Raw genomic sequence first — 20,480 nt, forward strand, 5'->3', positions numbered from 1 at the left:
CAATGGCTCTTACACTATTTTTTGCCCGTAGGCTTTGTGTAGGCTTTCCATCCGCTCATTAAGGTCTTTTTGTAGTATTTTGCCTGACTCGTCGTCGATTCCAGAGGAACCTCGATTTCGAGTCGTTGTCGTTGATGTTTCGAGCACCTCATAAGGTTCAAAGCTCGTAGGTCGAGTAGATCGACGCTTTTGCATTTTTTGGAGCCGACATTGTCAGGGCTTATTTTTGCCTGTGGAGGGAAGCATGTTTTAACTGGTTCTTTCGGAAGTATATCAGAGTAATGACCTGTGATTTATTAGCAATAGTCGGGCATCCTCGAGTCGCGTTATTTGGGATGTATTAGTCGTTTCGACCATAGTCGTATGCGTTTGGACATAACTATTTTTGATCCCTTAGTGATAGTTTAGGCGTCTACGTCAAGGGTATGCCCTTTAGGGATTCTTACAAATGCGACGTATAGCCTAAATATCGGGATTTTCATGCCTATTGAGGTCTTACAGTTTTATCATGCATGTTGAGGTCTTACAGTTTTTCAAGCTTGTTGAGGTCTTACAATTTTTCATGCATGTTGAGGTCTTACAGCTTTATCATACCTGTTGAGGTCTTATAGTTTGTAGAATATATCTGGTTGTGCCGAGGTTGCCCGTTAGGGTCTTACAATTTAGGATATTTCCAGTTGTGTGGCGATTGATAGCAGTCTCCGAGTCATCGAGTATGTTTAAACTTGAAGACAACTTCTCGTGAGCTCGGAGTTGCCTTCTAGGGGCTAGATGAGCCCGTAGTTCCAAACTTGGGGTTGTGCAAGTTGTCGAATTGCTTATATTAAGTCTCCTAATTTATCGAGACCTATCTGATAGAGAAGAATTTGTCATGAATATGCCGAAATAATCTTTCTCGAAATATGAAATGCCAAAGAGATGTTCTTTATTGCTTGGAGTAGAAATAGGTTGTGATGGAATGCCGAAAATACACATATATGCTTCATTGCTCGGCATAGATACAGGCTGTAAATACATGTTACATTGTTGTCATGAGCTCGGCCTGCACGGGCTCGGCTCCCCTGATCATCCGATCTGCCTGTATGGTTCCGTTTCAAAGCCTAGCCTGCCATTTGTTGGCCCTTCCGAGGGGACAATGCCTTTTTAAGAAAAACCCACTATATGTCGCCTGACTATAGATGGAGGGCCAATAATCTCGTCGGGTCCTCTTCTGGAGGGTATGCTGCACTACTTATAATCTTGTTGGTGGGGCCTTCCTTCGGGCTAGCAACCCGTTGGAGGATAGAGAGTTTGGCTGGTCCCATAGAGACCTCGGGTCTCTGAACGGGGTTTAGGATTTCTGAATACCTTGGTTGGCTGCCTACATGTAGGTTAGTAAAAGAGGAAAGGAATAATAAAGGGACAAAGTAATTCTACCCTGCCGCGGGGTGTGTAGGCAATGTTTTTGAGGCTTGGGCCTTTCCCGCCGTTTCGGGGCACGAGCTCTAATGCAGCCTTTTGCCATGTTTAACTAGGCTTAGTCGAATATGCGTTTCTATTTGCCTTTGGATCCCTTAAAGGGCGGAGGAGTCAACATCCGTGGCTGGTTATATAGTGAGGGACTTTCTCCCGCCGCCTGCGGCTTTTCGTTGGATGCCTTAGTTCTACCTTTGTTGGGGAATCCCATCCGTTTCGTAGAGTGGTGATGAAATCGTCTCCGGGTAGTGTACCCGTTGTCATCCAAATAACATGTCCGCACTTCGCGGGCTCGGCGTCCCGGTCCGAACTCAAGCGAGCTGTATAGAGGGAAACTATTTTCCTAATAGTTGTGGCGATCAGCGCCTGGAGTCCATCAACGGTTTGAAGTGTGAGGGTGATTTGGTTAGTCGGTCCGAACTGCTTTATTGGTTTTGGCCCAACGCCATTGGCGTGATTAGTCGAATCGCCTGCACTCACGGTCATGCTTCAATTTTAATAAGATAAATGAGGAAAAAGAGAGGTTACCAGCGTGTCAATATGAGGCTGAGGCAGAGTTTAGGCATCCCTTCTCGAATCCGCCGCCCCGGTGGCAGATACTTTCTTTCCGTATTTTCTGGACCTTTGAAGGGTGTCATCGCCATTTTACTGTCGTGGCAATACGTTGTAGCTTGTCGGCTTTATTTTTCCTGGTCTGTTTCCTTCTTGACCGCTCGATGATACTTGGTGGCGATCCCCGTCGAATAGCATGGTCGTCGTTCTCCTGAGCTGGCGGCCTCATACGCCCTGTGGTTCCTGCGCCGAGCCGTATTTCTTTTGCAAGGGTTTTGGTCGAACGGGTCCAGGCCGCCCGACGCTCCCGGCTTTTCTTATAGTGATCACGAGTTTGATGTAGCGATTCTGAAATCGCGCCCGGTTGGGCGGGGTTTCCTTACCAGCTGTGCTTTGTTGAACTTGGTTCCATTGGAGGTTCCTCGAGGATGCTTGGGCCATCTCCCTGTCGTTGTGAGGTAGGTTGTACATCAAGTCATTCCTTTCACTTGTTGCGCATGGGTGATATCTCTATCTTCTTCGCATCAGCTTCTTTACCAGGAGTCTGCTCGGATATACCGAGCCCGATGAGGTTCTTGGATGGTTCCCTACGGTTCTGATTCGAGTCTTACACCGGTTGCGGTTATTCAACCATCCCTTGGTCGGATACCTGATCTATATTTGCTTAAAATGTCCGGTAGTCATTGGGTGTGCTTTGTTTAGGCTTCGGGCGAAGGCCTGTGCTGTCCAACCATTCGAAACTGGGAGCGGTCTCATTCGTCCTATCGGGGAATGGGGTGTGGCTCTTCGCGGTATTTCATTCCTTCCTTGCTCGGCCTTGGGTGTGCCGGGCCTTCTCGGTATTGTTTTGTCGGTATGGGCGCATGCTTCCGCAGAAGACCATGCTGGCATGGCAATTGAGTCCGTGAGGTCAGATGCCAGACGGTGGCGCGGTGTCATGGTTTCCTTCAGGAGAGTGTCTTCGAGGCTCCTCAGACTCCTCAGAGAGATGGGTTTGTACCCATCATCTCGGGGGTTGCTGCCTTCAAACGAGCATGCGAGGGTGGTGGTATACCCGTAGGGATCCAAGGTCCTATCGCATTTAGGGAGTTCTGGTGTTCCGGGTTCCAACGGGGCGAGTTCTGGGGTTGTCCCCCCAGGAGGGGATCGTTGTGGGAACTCCCACGAACCTGATTTGATCTTTTTTAGGAGATTTCCCAGCATCTTTGTCGTGTCGGGGTCGGTCGCTGGCTTGTCACCATTCAACCTCTCGGATACTAGCTCATCATAAGAAGGTGTCCTCGTTGTTATTGCGTCAGGAGTCTCCGGGCGATTTCGCAGTTGAGCGATGGCCAGTTGTTGTGCCTGCAACATTTCAAGAATAATATGAAAATTAACTTCCCGTTGCGACCAGGCCGGGGTTTTTTGAGCTTTCTATTGGTCAGCGGGATGTATGCTATCGTCGGTGTGCGGGGCATCGTCAACTTGTAGCACGCCTCGCAAGCCCGCGTCCACTTGATTCGACCCAAATGCGTCATCAGGGTCCTGTGGCATCGTGTCCACTGTCGAAATAGCCATACTACTTCCGCCGTGGTTCTCGGGGTAGTCATTCTCGATTTTGCTCACTGAGCCAAACATTAACCTGAATCGAAAGATCTTGGACAAGAAAAGTTTGAAAAGATAAAGCACGTTTGGGTGACGAAACCAGCCAGAAAATAATCACTATTATTTTTAGCCCCACGGTGGGCGCCGAACTGTTTACCGTGAAAATGGTAACAAAAATTAAATTTGTAAATGGGGTTCTAAAAAATACGTGATCTATTCCCGAGCTAGTTTTTAGGGCAGTTGATTTTTGAAATGCTAAGTGTGAAGATAAGATGTGAGCTAAGACGAAGCAGTAAGCAAACCGTAGGGGCCTGTTGCCCAAGTGTGGAGCAGATCGATGGAGGCCTCGGGGCCGAGGCTCGAGCCAGGATCGAGCTATCGGGGATAGTCTGGGAAGGTATAACAAGAAAAAATACGATTAAGTAAGGCTCTTTATGGACATTACACAGCTATATGGGCGTAGAATAAGTAAGAAAATAATGAACGCGAGGTGGCCTCGGGCCAATGCGAACAAATGGCTTAGGAGAAAGGAGAGAGAGATATATTATTGCACTTGTGGAGAAATGAATCAATAGCCAACCATTTATAAGGTGGAGCGAGTCCCCTTTTATATAGAGGGGGAGACTCGGCTACAAGTATGTGGGGGTTAGCTATAAAGTACGACAATGGGATGGCTTGACGTGATGCTTTAGCGTAGGCTCCAGATAGGCCGCATTTGTCAGTCGTAGCCATATGCTTAGAGGGTTTCTTTTTCTGTCCTGGCTCAGTCCTTTGCTTCCTCCGAGTTGGGCTTTGATGAGCCCTGGAGTTGAGAACGAGGTCGCGGCCTCCTACCCTCGAAATCCCGAGGTATGCTTCCGAAATGTTTCGACAGCGGGAAATTAAGTCCTCTAATTTCACCGTGTACATCATCATCAACAACTATCTTCTTCTCAACTTCACCATCATAGTATTTCCAACATTGATGGTAAGTAGATGGAACCACTTTATTCTCATGTATCCAAGACCTTCCAATCAAGATGTTGTATGAAGTCTTTGCATCGATCACATGCAGCCATGCACTTGATTGAATATCTTCAATGGTGATTCCCAACTTGATCGCACCTATGGATCTTTTCCCCCTTTGGTTGATTCCTTAAATGATCACATGACTTTCTGAGTGTTTGTTCATGGGAATGTCGAGTTCTTTCACAGTGCAAATCAGAAAGATGTTCACTGAGGATCCTCTATCAACTAAAATTCGATTTACCCTTTCATCGCGCATATAGCCAACCAAGTATAACATGCGGTTATGAATAGTGTCACATAGTAGAAGATCGTCTTTTGTGAATGTAACTTTTTCCTAGTACGTGTTAACTTCATGAGGAGTAGACTCGATGAGAATTTCTGAAGATGGTACCAATGGTAGGTCATCCCTCTTTTCTTCCCCTTTATCAGCATTGCAACAAGAGGCCTCAATACTATTACGGGAAATCTTCATGCGAAACCAACATGGCAAGAAATCCTCCAAGGTCACTAGATGTGGTGGCTTTTGACGGTGGTGCACCTCCCCTTTTGCTTTCTTCAAATACTTAACTGGATTCCATTTTCTCGGTATTTTCACCATCATTTTCCTTGTTGGTTGTTCTATTGATTCTTTTTGTGGGCTCCCTTTGTGGCGCCTATGGCGAGTCACCAACACCCAACCTTCATCATCATCATGGTAGTCTACTTCGACTTTGTTTTTCTTTAGTAATTCTTAATTTTTGGTTTCTTTTAAGCTGCATATCTCATCTAGACGGAATGAGCTAAAGGTGATAGAGACTTGGTCCGCACTTGCCTTCTCATCTTCAAGCATGATTTTGTTTTCATGGGCCAAGTCCATAACTTTGTCCTTGAATACAAAGCACTTCTCCAGATGGTGGCTTACAAGTCGATGATATTTATAGTAATTTGGGTCATTCGTTTTCCCAGCTTCATTTGGTCGCTTCATCTCCAGAAGCTCAATGAGATTTAACTCAAGGAGTTCTTCAAAAATGGTTGGCACATCAAAATCCAGAAATGGGTAGTCTTTCTCTTGCATTTCTTTTAGAGTCAACTTTATACTTGGCTTATCTTGAAAAGAAGTGGATTTCATAATCTGCTTCTTGCTCACCTTTGTTGTGAACTTCACCGGTGATGTGTTGACATTCATAGCTTCTTGTTTTTAGACTTGGGCACAAACTTTCTCCATTTCTTGACTTCTTGCTTGTCGTTCCTCTGCGAGGCTCATAGATGGACATCCTTTTATTTCCAGCAGAGGCCATGCTCAACTCCATGTCATGGGAACGAGTTGCAAGTTATTCAAATGTGCTAAGATTGATACCTTGCAAGATGTAGCATAGTCCCCAATGCATGCTTTGGATGCACATCTCTATGCCAGAAGCTTCATTAAGCCTCTTTTTTTGCAATTGAGGCTTGCATTCCTCCAACAATTGATAAAGTCGATAACTGGTTCACTTTTTCGTTGACGAGTATTTGTAAGTTCTATCATACTCACAGTACATATCATTCTATAAAAGCGATTGAGGAACTCTTGCTCTAGTTGATCCCAACTATCAATAGATCTAGCTCAAGGTTTGTGTACCAGTCAAAAACATTTCCTTTTAGCGAGCGGACAAACTGCTTGATGAGGTAATCTCCATGAGTCCCAGCATTGTTGTACGTCTCAACGAACTGCACCACATACTGCTTTGGATTACCTTTATCATTAAATTGTTGAGACTTTGTAGTTTGATAGCGAGCACATATCTTCAACATGTCAACCCTTGCGGAGTACGACTTTGCATATGTAAGGGAGGACTTGGCAGCAACTTCATGCTTGTTCTTAATAGTTCCTTCAATGAACTCCTTCAATTGATCGATTGGAATCATCCCTTCAGAAAAGATAGGGATAGCCTTAGTAGATACTACTTGTCTTGGGGGAGAATTACTCTCTGGAACTTCTGGGAGCTTGACAGGTGTGTGGGTGGATTCCTCTTCCATCAAGATTCCCACCCTATCTATTAGCTTGTCGATTCTAGCATCTTGATTTTGCACGCACTTGGTCAAGCCAACAATTGCTTCCGTCAAGTTTGTCAACTGCTCCTCCACAGATGAAGTGTTTGTCACCATGGCTTGAATGATTGTCGTGGACGATGGAGAGTAGCATGGATTATCATATAGATTGATCCTCGATTGGCTCACGCTATGTAGTTTAATTGGGGAGGATCCATCACTTGAAGCATCATCATTTTCCTTCACAGCAGACTAATTGGATCCGGAGAGGTCAAGTAGATCAAGAGTTTTCTTGATCTTTACAGCAATATCGCTTCCTCCTTCGGATGCATTTGTGGAAGATCTTGTTCCTTTTGAGGATGAAGATCTGAATATAGGGGTTGATGAGGACGGCACTTGGGGTGCTTGTTGTCCAAACAAGCTTGCATTTCTCCCGTAACTGGTCTAAAGCTTCTAAAGGTAACAATGAGGATGTTTTCCACATCAGCATAGAACCTGGTATTAGTCGTCTTGGTGGAAGTTGAACTGGAGTTGATTTTCTTTGAAGCCATTTCAATGTTCTTGGACTTTGGTGATTGAAAACTTGAGATGGGAGGTAGATATTGTCCCACTGGGCTTGCCAGAATTTGTAGACAACAAATTTGCGTCGAGAAAATAATCGAAATCGAAAGATATTGCAACAATCATAGTATTTTATTTAAAATAATATGAGCGTACAATCTCTATGGATCCTCTGATTCTTCTTTCCAATAGTAAATAAATTCAAGAGCATTTGAACTTGATCTTTATTTGTTCTTCTTTCTTGAACTTGAACTTGATTTGTTCTTCATTCTTGAGCTTGAACTTGGACTTGATTGCTTGAAGCTTGAAACTTGTGGAGGAATTTGCAATGTTTGATCCACGAGCTCTTTCTTGCTTCTTGTTATGACTTCTGGTGTCTTTTTGAGTTATGAAGACCCCTATTTATAATTGTGAGATGTATGAGTTATGATAAGAACAAACTCTTTCCGACCAATCAAATCGAAGTATGACAAGGCCGCATTTGATTGGCCAGAACATGTCACTTGCACACGTGGCGCAATTTCATTAGCCATTTAATATGACTTGGCATGCCTTGTCATTTTGATACATGGTATGATCCTAGTGGCTCTTCCGCTTGACTTGGCGTGCCACGCCATATGGCATGTGGCACCCAACTAGGCCTTTAGGAAGATGACATCTTGGGCTTAATGAAGTGGGCTCATCATTTTAGCCCAATTAAATGGGCTAGCCTAATGGATTAAGACTTATTTATTTAATTTATATATATTGGACTTATATAATTAATTTAATTATATTAGCCCCTAATATTTATTTGAACCAATATATCTTGAATTTAAAATATAGTCCAAATTATTTTATGGACTTAATTTTAATAAAATTTATATGCCTACACAGGTATTCAGTATGTGTGTGTATAGACAACAAAATTCTTGCGTGGTTTTTCTTACATTTCTTGCACTGGTATTCGACTATGTTAACTTGTCTGTTGCTAAGAATTATATATTTTTCCTTTGTTTGTCCTTTGCTAAGAATTTTATATATATATCATGCCGAACCCAGTAACAAAAGTGATTTGGGTTCAATGGTAAGGGGTTTGGGTTCGTTGGGAGACTACCGAGTTCGATTCCCACTGAAAGTAAGGTTATTTCATTGTTGCTCCAACGAAAATTCCTTTGACTTTCCTCCAAACTAACATTTTCTAATAGCTTTTTTCTTTCTAATGAACAAGACAAACTCTAAACAAAAACAGACGTCTTCCAACTCCAAACAACGACGAAATCTAAATTCCCGAATCAAAAAAATCTAGGGTTCTGCTATGTGACTCTGTCTCTATTTATCGAATTTTGCTGCTAGTTGCTGCCATTTTCTCCCTTAGAAGTTAGACCCTTCTTCCTTCTTCAATTCTTATTTTCTGATTTTTTTACTTCATGTTTTTCTCTTATACTTTATATTTGATAATTTATTCAAAATCTGATTTTTAATCTTTGATTCTAGGGTTGTCTTACATTTTGACCTCTATTCTCTTTGTCAATTTATGCTTTTGTACTTTCCAAAAGTTCAAACTTGGAATCCCCGACAAGCCGACAGACAAGGCATGTGATCTACTGGTCCTACTTTCTTATTTTTAGTTTCTTAGTGAGATCAACTTGCATTCATATAGGTACTACTCAGAGATAAAATTATTATTATATTTTATATAATAAATGTGGGAAGCAAGATTATTAGTTGTAATAAGAAGAGAAATGCGAGGCTTAAAATTTACTATGCTTAGTCATGAATAAAAAAATTATTCTACCTTTTAGACAATCATGGCTCTCTTTTGCCTAACTATTATTTTGGTGTTTAAGATTTGCAAACAAATAAAAACTGAATCACTATTGGAATCAATAGTCAAATATATAATATGTTGCTCTAGTATTTATTTTCACATAGGCTAATACTAAATTATTTGTAAAAATATACTCAATCACAAAGCAACCAAGACTTGATGCACTGTGAAACATACAACTTGAAGTGTAATTTGTGTTTTGTGATTTTTAAGGTCTTCTAGCAAAAGTTGATATGATCACGAGTTTTTACAAAGCTCAAGCTTCTACAGCTTCTTCTAGCTCTCCTTTGACAAGTTCTCCATGTCTAGTTATTAATAACAATATTAATCCTTCCCAAGCATCGGAAAAAGTGTTGGATTATGAGCCCGATCCCGCTGAGAGAAAACCAATTTCAGAATATCCTCCTAAAGTGTTGTTTATATTTTGGGTGATGCTTTCACAACGGATGGTTTTAGAGGTTGGAATAATGGCTTAGAAAGAATTAAATCAATTGTGGGTGACATGAATAGTGTTCATAACCGATGTTTCAAGATGATGCTAGATTTAATGAACCAAGCACAACTTTTTTGGACAAGCAATCTGGAAAAAATTAAAAGTGAACATCGAGTTCGCTTGAATGCTTCAATTGATGTGATAGGATATCTTTTGAAGGAAGGAATGCCTTTTCGGGGCCATGATAAGAGTGTAACTTCTACAAGAAGAGGCCATTTTTTAGATCTCTTAAAATGGTATGCAGATAGGAAGGAAGATGTGAAAAATGTGGTATTAGAAAAAGCTCCAAAAAAATAAAACCATGACTTCTCCTAATATTCAAAAAGATATTGTGAATTCTTATTCAAAAGAAATGGTGAAAGCAATTATTGAAGACTTGAATGGGAATTTTTTTGTGATATTAGTTGATGAGTCTAAAGATGTCTCTCATAAAGAACAAATGGCTCTTGTTCTGCGCTATGTAAATAAGGAAGGTGAACTTATTGAGAGATTCCTTGGTCTTGTTCATGTTAATGTTACAACTGCATATGCATTACAAAAAGCAATATATTCTTCGCTTTTACAACATTTATTGAGTTCATCTCTAATACGGGGATAAGGGTATGATGGACCTAGTAGCATGCAAAGAGAAATCAATGGTCTTAAAACTTTGATTCTGAAAGATAATATTTCGGCATATTGCATACGTTGCTTTGCTCATCAATTGTAATTGACTCTTATAGCTGTTGCAAAGAAACACCATGATGTAAATAATTTTTTGACATTCTTGCTAATGTTTTGAATATTGTTGGAGGTTCTTATAAGCGGAGGGAGATGCTTAGATATGATCATGCTGAAAACTTAGATGAGTTATTACTGCTTGGTGAAGTTCATATAGAAAGCGGATTAAGTTAACTTAGGCTTCAAAGACCTAGTGATACCCATTGGGGATCTCACTTTAAGACATTGCGTAACTTTATTTCATTATTCTCATTAGTTCTTCATGTACTTGGAGTTCATGCAAATGAGGGTTAAAATTATCAGTAGAAAGCACTGGAAAAAAGTATAGTGGAAGATATAAGATCATATGAGTTTGTGTGTATATTACATGTGATGTTAAAAATATTGGCAATTACACATGATTTGAATATGGCTATGTAAAGAAAAGATCATGATATTGTTAGTGCTATGAAACTTGTTGATTTCTCAAAGTGGCAATTGCAAATAATGAGAACATCTAAATGGGATTCTTTGATGGAAGATGACTCTTCATTTTGTGATAAGAATGGTATTATGATCCCAAAAATGGATGAGAAGTATGGTCTTGGAAAGTCGAAGCGTAAAAGCTTAACGGTTACATCTTCTCATTATTTGCAGATGTTTATTGTGCTGCAATTGATTTCAACTTTTGGAGCTTAATAGTCATTTGAGTGAAGTGAATACTGATCTTCTTCTTGATATGGCTAGTTTGAGTCCTGATGATTCTTTTTCAAGTTATGATAAAAAGAAGATTATGAAACGTGCTACATATTATCCAAATAAGTTCACTGCTTCTAAGCTTGAAGATCTAAGTTGTGAGCTTGACAACTATATTGACTATGTGCGAGAAATGGACAATGCATTCTCTAACTTGAAAGGGCTTGGCGATCTTACGAAGACATTGGTTAAAATAAATATTCACAAGACATGGGGACTTGTTTATTTGCTTGTGAACCTGAGTTTGATATTACCTGTGACTTGCGAAGTAGCATTGGTGATGACTTTTTGAATGATTGTTTAGTTTGTTATATAGAGGATGAAGTATTTGATAGTGTACCTAATGATGCAATCATTGATCATTTTCAAAACATGACAAGTCGTCGAGTGCAATTGAAATGATAATGTTTATATTCATATATTGTGTTTGTCTGGTTCGTTACTTTCTAAATATATATTAAATATTGATATTCATTCTTTAGTCAACTTGTTATTATATTAGTTTTAGGTCATAGTCTTATCTTAAAATTTAGAACTCATACACTTCAAATTCTAGCTCCGCCTCTGCAAGAAATTCGTTAAATTCAATAAGCCTTCTAAATCTCGGATACACAAAAAGGAAATCAATATGTGTTTAAGGTAATAATGAGCTCAATCAAATGAAGAATGACAACCAAGAAATCAAGCTTTCAGCACAAGGTTAACAATAAGATCTTCCCCGAGGTTTCATACCTCCAATACTTGTCACGGCCTGGAGCCCCAAATCATATACAAATGGCTTCTTGTGCCCACAATGTAACCCACAATCGCACGGACGAATAACATCAAAAACTACCATTGTGAGCATGTGATTTTTTCCCTACATGAAATACTCCCATAAATTCAAAGCAAAGTAATTTCATTTCATTATTTGCAATTTTGTGGATCTTGTGGCATTTGCTGTTAATTATTTGCATTTTGGTCTGTGCACTTCGTTTGTTAATTAATGAAAAATACAAAATATGGTGTATTTGCATTTAGGATTTAACTTTTTGCATGTTTGAAATAATTAGTAATTTAGTGTCTTATAAAATGGAAAATCACAAAAAATAGTTCATTTTTGCATTTTAATTTTAATTTCTCGAATTTTGTTAACTTTCTTTAATTTGGTATTTAATTAGTTATGGTAATTATTTTTAGAGTTTAATTAGTTTAATTTGATAGGATAATATTAGTTTTAATAATTAATTTAGGATTTATTTCTAATTTTGAAAAGAAAAGAAATTTGGAAATTGAAAAAGAGAAAAGATTCAAAAAAACAAAGGGAAATTCGAATTTGGGCCATTTAATTAAACCCCCTTTCAGCCCATTTGCCCCCCATATCTGTACAATTCCAGCCCAAACCCGCCTCTACCCGGTTCGGATCTCCCTTAAGGCAAAACGACGTTGTTTCGACCAGTGTCAATCTGAGCCGTTGATCCCCACCTGATCGAACGACTCGGAACTGAAGCTTGGGGAGTATTTATATGTCCAAATCTGCCCCCCCCCTCAAAACCCCTCTGCTCAGCACCCCACCAGGACCCCATACCTAACCCTAATGGAGCTGCCTCCCCCGGCGGCGCCACTGTGAACCGCCACCAAACTTACACCAAACCCCCCCTCCTTCTCCTCTCTCCGAATCTACAAGTCCCCGCCCTAGAATCAACCCAGAACGGCTCGAATCTGGCTTTGAAGGAAAACCCTAGCTGAGCCGCCTCCCAAATCCCCGGCCTCTGGTGGCGGCGCCTACCCCAACCCTACCCAAAATCACACCCTATAACCACCCCAATCCCCTTTTTCTAAATCCCGGACTGATTTCCTTCGAATCTGCCCAGAACTTCTTGAATCTTGGAGTGTGCTGAAGGTTTCAGACCGCAACAGACTTTATTCGTGTATTTTCACATGAAAATATACGATTAAGGGCTATTCCAGGTAGAAATTTGAAAAACCCTGCAAAGTTTGTGGAATCGGCTTTCTGGTTGATGTTCAGGTATCTTCTTTGTCCGCTTTGTTTAGTTGTTTATCTTTTTATTCTTTGTTTCTGCTTCATCTCTGCTTCTGGTTTTTGTCATGCATGCATGATTAGTTCAGGGTCCTTTATTAATTAGTCTAGCAGTTCAGTTAATTCCCTCAATTTTGTGGCAGAGAATAATAATTTAGTTTAGGGTCTTGGTTTTAAGAAACTGGGCTTTGGTCTGTTGTTGATTTGTCCCGCAAATGTAGCCCATTTAATTTGGTCTATATCCTTGGGTCAATTTGACCCGTTTGGATTTTTGAAGTAAATATCAGAGGTCTGAGGGGTAATTTGGGGTAGTCGGTTGATGGAATCTTTGCATAACAGAACAGGAAGCTTCTAGGAAGCTGGGGGAAGGGGGTATTCTATAAATCTAATATGTGAACTGAGGTTATTTGAGCAAAATCAAAAATTGAATAAGGGCCTAAGCTAAAATCAGAATCAAAAGGGGTTTCATTTGTAAAAATCTGATTTCGGAATAGGCTTGCCCTAATGCCTTGCCTATAAAGACATCTCTATCTTGCCTTTCAAGGCAAGGACGAAGGAACTAAAAATATCAGAAATCTGAGGCAGCTAAAAAGGGGTCTACTGTTCTATTAAAAATCCCTGAAATTCTTCAGATCCTCACCTCAATAGAATTCTCAAACAGCTAAGGGTAAAAATGAGTTGAGCCTTGTTTGTCATCCAAGGGCATAGGTCTAGATTTTAGTGGCATCCTGATTTTGAGCTTTGGGTGTTGCTGTTGTGGATTCCAACTTGGTTCAAAGTGGTTTTTCTTCTCCTGAGCATTTCTGGGTTGGTCTTGTTGCTGACACACTGCTCTTGTTACTGTTTTGTTGCTGATCCTTCCTTGTTGTTCTTTTGTTTTCGAATTCCAGGTATATACTCAACTATAGTGGACTGGAGTTCTGAATAAGCTGTATAAAAATATGGATTCAAATTGAAGCTTAAGTACTGATTACTGGTGCAATTGTGCCAATTTTTATAACTATGTGTGCTCGAACTGTTTATTTTATATAAATTTAAAATTCTGCTCTGTTGAACTGTTGGTTAAGGCTAGTAGCCCAAAGTACTTTGGCTGAAATGTTTGAGTGTTAACATTATAACAAGTTTTGGATCTTACTTGTGTAAATAAACTGATGTAAGAAAATGGACCTGAGGTCCGAGTCTATTTGACTAAGCTTAGAACCCCCCTACTGTGCAAACAAATTTGATTCATATATCTCCTTTCCTTGCATGAAATTGGGATATCACATTCACTTGGTCAGTATTGAAGTTCTATAATTCCAGGTGGTAATTGCTTAGATAAGTGTTGAATGATTCAAAGTTAGTATATATATGGTTTCTGGGCAGAATATGGTGGTCATTTGAATTGCGGCAAGTTTGAAGCTTTTGAATTCGATTTGCCTCTACTGATTTTTTTTATTGAGTTCACAAATGTTCAAATCGTTGTTCAATGTCTTTTGGTTGGCTAATGGCGAGTTAAGAACTGACTAAGTTTGGTTGCATGGGCTTTAGTCTCGTGAATGGTTTATTTAGAATTCCTTTACTGTCTCAAGTGTCGTGGTGAGGAATCGATATGAGGACCTTCTCCTTGCTGGGCCTCCAAACCTTTGTAGATTCAGTTTTCTTATTATGCAATGCATTACTCTAATCAGCACCTATAAAACCTGTAATCACATTTAGTTCTAACTGATCAAGCCCATTAATTAGATTGGATTGCGCCGTGTCGACAGGGGCTGTAATTCATGACCTCAAAAAGTAGTTCGAACATCTTTGGAGTTAGAATTGGGCTAACACATATTGGATAATACGAATAACCTTTGGCCCTCGCATTAATATTAAAATAACCTTAAACACTCATAGTTTGCTTTAGGCTTAACTTCGACTACTATTGTGACTGTGTATACGTCCGCGTAACATAGTCACGAATTTAATTCTAAAAGTAACTCTAGGTATGCGTTCGCACAACTTCGGCCAACTCCTCCTAATAATTAACAAAGCGTCATTAATCGTGGACACGTTCGCGTGACGTGATTTTTGATGCGCAAAATGAAAAGAGTATACGTTGGCGTAACTCAATTCTTTAATTACGAATAATCAAGTGATTTAAAAGCAGTTAGGGTAAATGCACATAGGATCTAAAATCAGTAATTAAATAATTTTAATAAGCCAAGTATGATCAAAGTGACCGTGCTAGAACCACGGAACTCGGGAGTGCCTAACACATTCTCCCGCATTAACAAAATTCCTTACTGGGATTTCTGGTTCGTGCACTATGATACATAGTCAACTTTTCCTCGATTTGGGATTTGAACCAGTAACTTGGGACACCATAAATCTCCCAAGTGGAGACTCTGAATCTTTTAACAATAAATCTCGTTTCAATTGTCCTTTAATTGGAAAAAACTCCTATATACATCCCTTTACGGGGGTGTAGTGTAAAAAAGGAGGTGTGACAGCTCTGGCGACTCTGCTGGGGGATCGAACCCAGAATCTCTAGTTCAGGGTTCAAGAATTCGAGCTTGTTAACATGATTTTTTACTTGGCTTTATTTATTGTTGATATTACTATATTATGTGAACCTTTTGTGCTAAATGTTGTTTGTTTAACGCTTTAATATTATTTGAATTGTATATAACTGTCTTCTTACGCCACCCCATCTGAGTCTTCTAGAAATGGTGCATACGTTCGTGTAGCCCGCTTTTTCTGTAGAAATTATACCAAATAGAACGAGGTTGGGCAAGCGACAAGGCCGGGTAGACTTCAGTGCTCTCGGTAAGTCGCCCCCTCCTCGGCCCCAGTTGTCCGCTCGGGTACCCCAAGTCTAGACCAAAACCCTAGGATTTAAAGCTACAAAAACACAGCCCCATGCCGGATCCCTAGTAGGAATGCTTGTTTGCATCATGTGAATTTGACTTAGGGGACTCAACACAGGGGTTGGGTCCGTCTAGGACAAGTGTGCCCGAAATAACAGACCATCCTAATGCATCCTATGTGCTGTGTGAACATTTATTTGTTTTGGCTTGCAAGCTGACCGGATAGGGAAAATAAAGCGAAAAAGAAAAGAGGAAAACCAAGAGTGATATAGGGAAGGAAATAAAACCCAGTTCTAAAACATCCCGGTATTTTAAAAGTGTCCTGAAACTCTGGCCAAAAATATTTTGAAAAAAGGGGGTTATTTATAACAGAGTCAAACACTGTGTCAATACTGACCGAACTACGAAGGTCTGATTCTCACCGGATGTGGGATATGTAGGCAACCTATATAAGGTTCGGCCTTATCTTTGAAAATACGAGAAAAGAAAAACAAGAAAAGAGAGTCGGTGGTCGAATGAATGCAATCTTGATTTTGGTCAAAATAAGCCGATCCAGCTTCGGCTATATCTTAAACTGTTCTTCTCGAGGTAGCCTCAGAGTATTTTTTAGTTGTCGAAAGGCTATTTTTGTAAAAGAATGGACAAGATTGTGAGGGGTCATAAAACAATTCCCCCGACCTCAAAATTCGCGTGAAATTGGGAAGGGACCGCATTTGCGAAAACAGCCATTTGGCTAAAGTTGGCATACAGGGGAAGAGATTATGGTTCTTTTCTTCTTTTATTTGTTCTTTTTCTTTTCTTCTTCGAAAAACTGCTTACAAAAGGGTCAACTCGAGTCAAACCTTAACCTTAATCCTCCACATGAACAATGAGTACCATCCAAGAACCACCAGAAGTGGTCAGGGAACAGGCTCAGCTACACTTGCGTATGTGGTGGAATGATCTAGACGAAGATGGTCAGAAATGAGTGAAAAAGCACTTGGGTGCTCTTATAGACATCTTTGAAATCAAACCACGGGAAGATCTGATCAAAGCTTTGGTAACGTTCTGGGATCCTGTCCACAATGTTTTTCGTTTCTCAGATTTCGAGATCACCCCTACTTTGGAGGAGATAGCCAGGTACATTGAATTCAGATGGGACTTGAGGAAGCAACAACTCATATTTCCAAGGGCTCCATCGGTGCACAAGTTCTTTGACATCTTGAATATTAGTAAACAGACAAATAAGGAACCTGTGAGCAACGGGTGTTGTGCTTTCCATTTCTTATACTTTAGATTCGGACATTCCTCCGGTTTTTAAATGCATGAAAAGGGCCTAAGCAACAAACAAAACAAGGGACTTTGGAAAATTCATCGTCGGTTCGCATTTATTGTGGCATTTTTGGGGATCATGGTTTTTTCAAATGAGAAAGGAACGGTGGATATTCGTATGGCTAGAATTGCACAAATCCTCACTACCAAGGAAGATCATACACTTGCCCCGTTGGGGCTAGCAAATATCTATCGCGCATTGACTGTATGCAAAGCAGCGGCTCAATTTTTTGAGGGTTGCAGTATCATTTTGCAAATGTGGTTGATTGAGCATCTTCGCCATCATCCCAGATTCATGAGTTACGGGTCAAGCCCAAACAACTTCATCATTAGTTACAAGGAGAGGATAGAAGATTACAACACACTAGAAGGATTTGAAGCATGGGTTTCTCATTTGAAAGCTCTTGACGCAGGTCAGGTTGAGTGGACTATAGGATGGCTCCCGAGGACAGAAGCAGTCTATATGACTGCTACCAAAGGATACCTGAGGATAATGGGCGTAAGGAGTATTCAGCCATATGCACCGCAGAGGGTCTTGAGGCAATTGGGGAGGTATCAGATTGTGCCTGAAGATGAAGATCTAAGCATCCAGGTCATAAAATTGCATTCGGAAGCCGTATTGCCTGAGGCTGTAGTTCAGCAGGATTGGAATAGCTTCCTGTATCTCAAAAATGGCACCCAGGTACCAGACGTCGCCAAGGGGGAAGTAGATCCAAATTATGCTGCTTGGTTTGAGGAAATGTCTTATGTAAACAATGAGCTAAAGCCTGAAAGGCCCGCCAAAAGGCCTCATGTTCAAGCCTTTGATGATAAAATTCAAGAGAGGTTAACTTGGGGGGAGAAGGAGAAGGAATATAAGGCCATTATACACGGTCTGCTAGAAGAATTGAGAAATATTACCTTCAACAATGATTTGCAGGAACAAGAGGCCGAAGGTGAAAGAAGAAGATTGGTGGGAAAAAACGAGGCCCTCAGAGCTCACGTTCGACAGTTGAAAATTGAAGCCGAGAACCCAGGCCGAAGCAGGAAAGATGAGAGGCTCATTTACAACCTCACTCAAAAGGTACGTGACTACGAAGATGACCTGCAAAAAGTTGAGTCTGAACTAGCAAAAGCATGAGCAAGGTTGGCCAAAAGCACTGAAGGGCGTGCAACTTTCGTTCAATAGATGAAATAAAGATATGAAAGAGGGATCACAGGTTGGGAAAAGGGAATCGGCAATCTCGAGGGTGAGATGGCTAAACAAGCCAAAAAATTTAAGGCTGAAAAGAACACTGTTACGCCTTAATGGCACGGCTAGAAAGGGACTTGCAACAACTCCAAGAGCAGAACTAGGTAGCCGAACAAACTTTGGAAGCCAGAACCGAACAAATTGGGCGTTTGTTCCAAGAGAAGGGCGTCATAAGAGAGCGAGTCAAAAGGGTTTCCAACTATATCGCAATGAAGTGCAGTAGTTGTGAGGATATGACGAGATCTATGTTCTTCGCCACTGTGATGATTTTTGTTCGCCGGGTAATGGAAGATCTCTACCACCTTTAGGAGGATTTAGCAAGTCGGCTTGCAACAAGGACGAATGACGCCCCGCGGGTCCTAGGAACAATTGAGGCATTGATGTATTCGTGATTTCTTGAGTCTGTGTTTTCTTTCCGTTAAAGTCCGCCAGTTGTTTTGGAGTCTATATTTCTGTTATCAGAGCATGCGGGTTGTTTGTTTTTGTGTTTGTATCTCGAGTCTATTAGTTTCTTTCAAGTCTGTTAGTTTTAGTCTTTGTAATAGTGTTTTTATATGAAAATTGAAAATCCCAAATGTTTTTACTTTATTTTACAATTATCCACAAGAACTACGCTTGGTCTGATTCATGCGGGGTCATGATACGTAGGCTATCTCCATAGGATTTTACCGCACCAAAAAAAAGAGAAGGAAAAGAGGGAAAGAAAATAAGAGGAAAAACAAGAGAGTAAAGAAAAGGAAAGAGCGGAAAAACAAGAAAGAAAAGGAGAAAATAAGAGAGTAAAAACAAAGAGAGAGCAGGGGCTAGAATGAAAGGAAAGAAAAGAAAGGAAAAGGGGATGTTTGCAATTAAAAGAAAGCAATCTCCATAATAGATTTTTCCATAGGATTTTTCCGGGATGATGCATGCAACCGATCAAATACATAATAGAGACGGTTAACTATTTAGGTGCATTCATGCCCAATGTGCGGTTGCCAATCTGTTAAAGTCTAATCACTAACAAGGTTGTTTGTTTGATGCATTAAGTTCAGGCAGGTGGTTAGTTGACTAGCATTCTGGCAACTCACTCCTACAACACCCGATCGAAAGACAGGCTAAATATGGTCGACCAGGAATTGGAAACCAGTATTGTCGATCCATCGAGAGAGATGGAAGAAATGCACGTTAATGCAATGAGGGAAGAAATGTATAAGCTGAAATAGAAGATGGCTGAAATATACCAAGCTTGTGCGAAAGGGCATCCACCACCGGTTTATCCCGCCAATCCTGCTTGTATCCCACCATCAGCTCAACCTCCGGAGCCTCCCACTGTGAACTCATCTCCAGCCTTCCCCCTCTACCAACAATGTCAAGGCACCACTTTCCATACTTCTTAAGCTCCACCACCCAAACAAGTCACATACCCTCCCCCACCAATTACACCTGCTTTTGTGGCACCCCCACCTGCTATATTGCACAGATCTTCCAGTGAACCCCTGTTTCAAACTCACGAAAACCAGTACTATCCCCCTGAACCCACGTTCAAAGTTACAGAACAATATCCTTACACTCCTCATCTTAATATCCCGGTAGAGACCGAGAAACTGCCCAAAAATCCCGAGCATGAAGAGATGATCAGAAAGGTCAAAAGCTTAGAGCAATCGTTCCGAGATATGAAGGGGTTGGGAGGCCAAGTGAGTGTGGCCTATAAGGATTTGTGTCTGTTCCCAGATGTTCAATTTCCAGAAGGGTTCAAAATGCCCAAGTTTGATCTGTACGATGTTCATGGCGACCTGGTAGCACACTTAAGAGGATTCTATAGCAAGATGAGAGGGGCAGGCGGAAGAGACGAATTGCTGATGGCATATTTCAGCCAAAGATTGAGTGGGTCGGCGCTAGAATGGTACACCAGACAAGATCATAGCTGGTGGTACACATGGGACGATTTGGCCTAAGCCTTCGCCTGTCATTTTTAGTATAATCTCGAAATCATCCCAGATCATCTGTCATTGACGAAGATTGAAAAAAAGCCCGGTGAAAGTTTCCGAGAATATGGGTTCCGTTGGAGAGAGCAAGCAGCAAGGGTTGACCCCTGATGAAAGAAAGCGAGATGGTTGATTATTTCTTGCAGGCTTTGGAGCCCACTTATTTTGGTCACCTGGTGTCAGCAGTGGGCAAGTCCT

The 20,480-nt window shown here is 40.8% G+C and overlaps 1 protein-coding gene across 1 annotated transcript; it reads left to right on the forward strand.

The window, feature by feature from the left end:
* Positions 1-9,771: 9,771 nt before the first annotated feature.
* On the forward strand, positions 9,772-11,217 carry LOC142161984 (uncharacterized). The gene is made up of 5 exons (XM_075218278.1): positions 9,772-9,943; positions 10,264-10,337; positions 10,447-10,512; positions 10,662-10,765; positions 10,872-11,217. Exons 1-5 carry the CDS (start codon positions 9,772-9,774, stop codon positions 11,215-11,217), a joined length of 762 nt encoding a protein of 253 aa, XP_075074379.1.
* The last annotated feature ends 9,263 nt before the right edge of the window (positions 11,218-20,480 follow it).

The sequence above is a fragment of the Nicotiana tabacum genome, chromosome 7 (genome assembly GCF_000715075.1).
Source record: "Nicotiana tabacum cultivar K326 chromosome 7, ASM71507v2, whole genome shotgun sequence".
In the NCBI taxonomy this organism is placed as follows: Eukaryota; Viridiplantae; Streptophyta; class Magnoliopsida; order Solanales; family Solanaceae; genus Nicotiana; species Nicotiana tabacum.

Coding starts and splice junctions, on each gene's coding strand:
- LOC142161984 (XM_075218278.1), top strand. CDS start 9,772: ATGACTTCTCCTAATATTCAAAAAGATATTGTGAATTCTTATTCAAAA. Junction 10,513..10,661: donor GTAGAAAGCACTGGAAAAAA/GTATAGTGGAAG, acceptor GATTTCTCAAAG/TGGCAATTGCAAATAATGAG. Junction 10,766..10,871: donor ATCCCAAAAATGGATGAGAA/GTATGGTCTTGG, acceptor GGAGCTTAATAG/TCATTTGAGTGAAGTGAATA.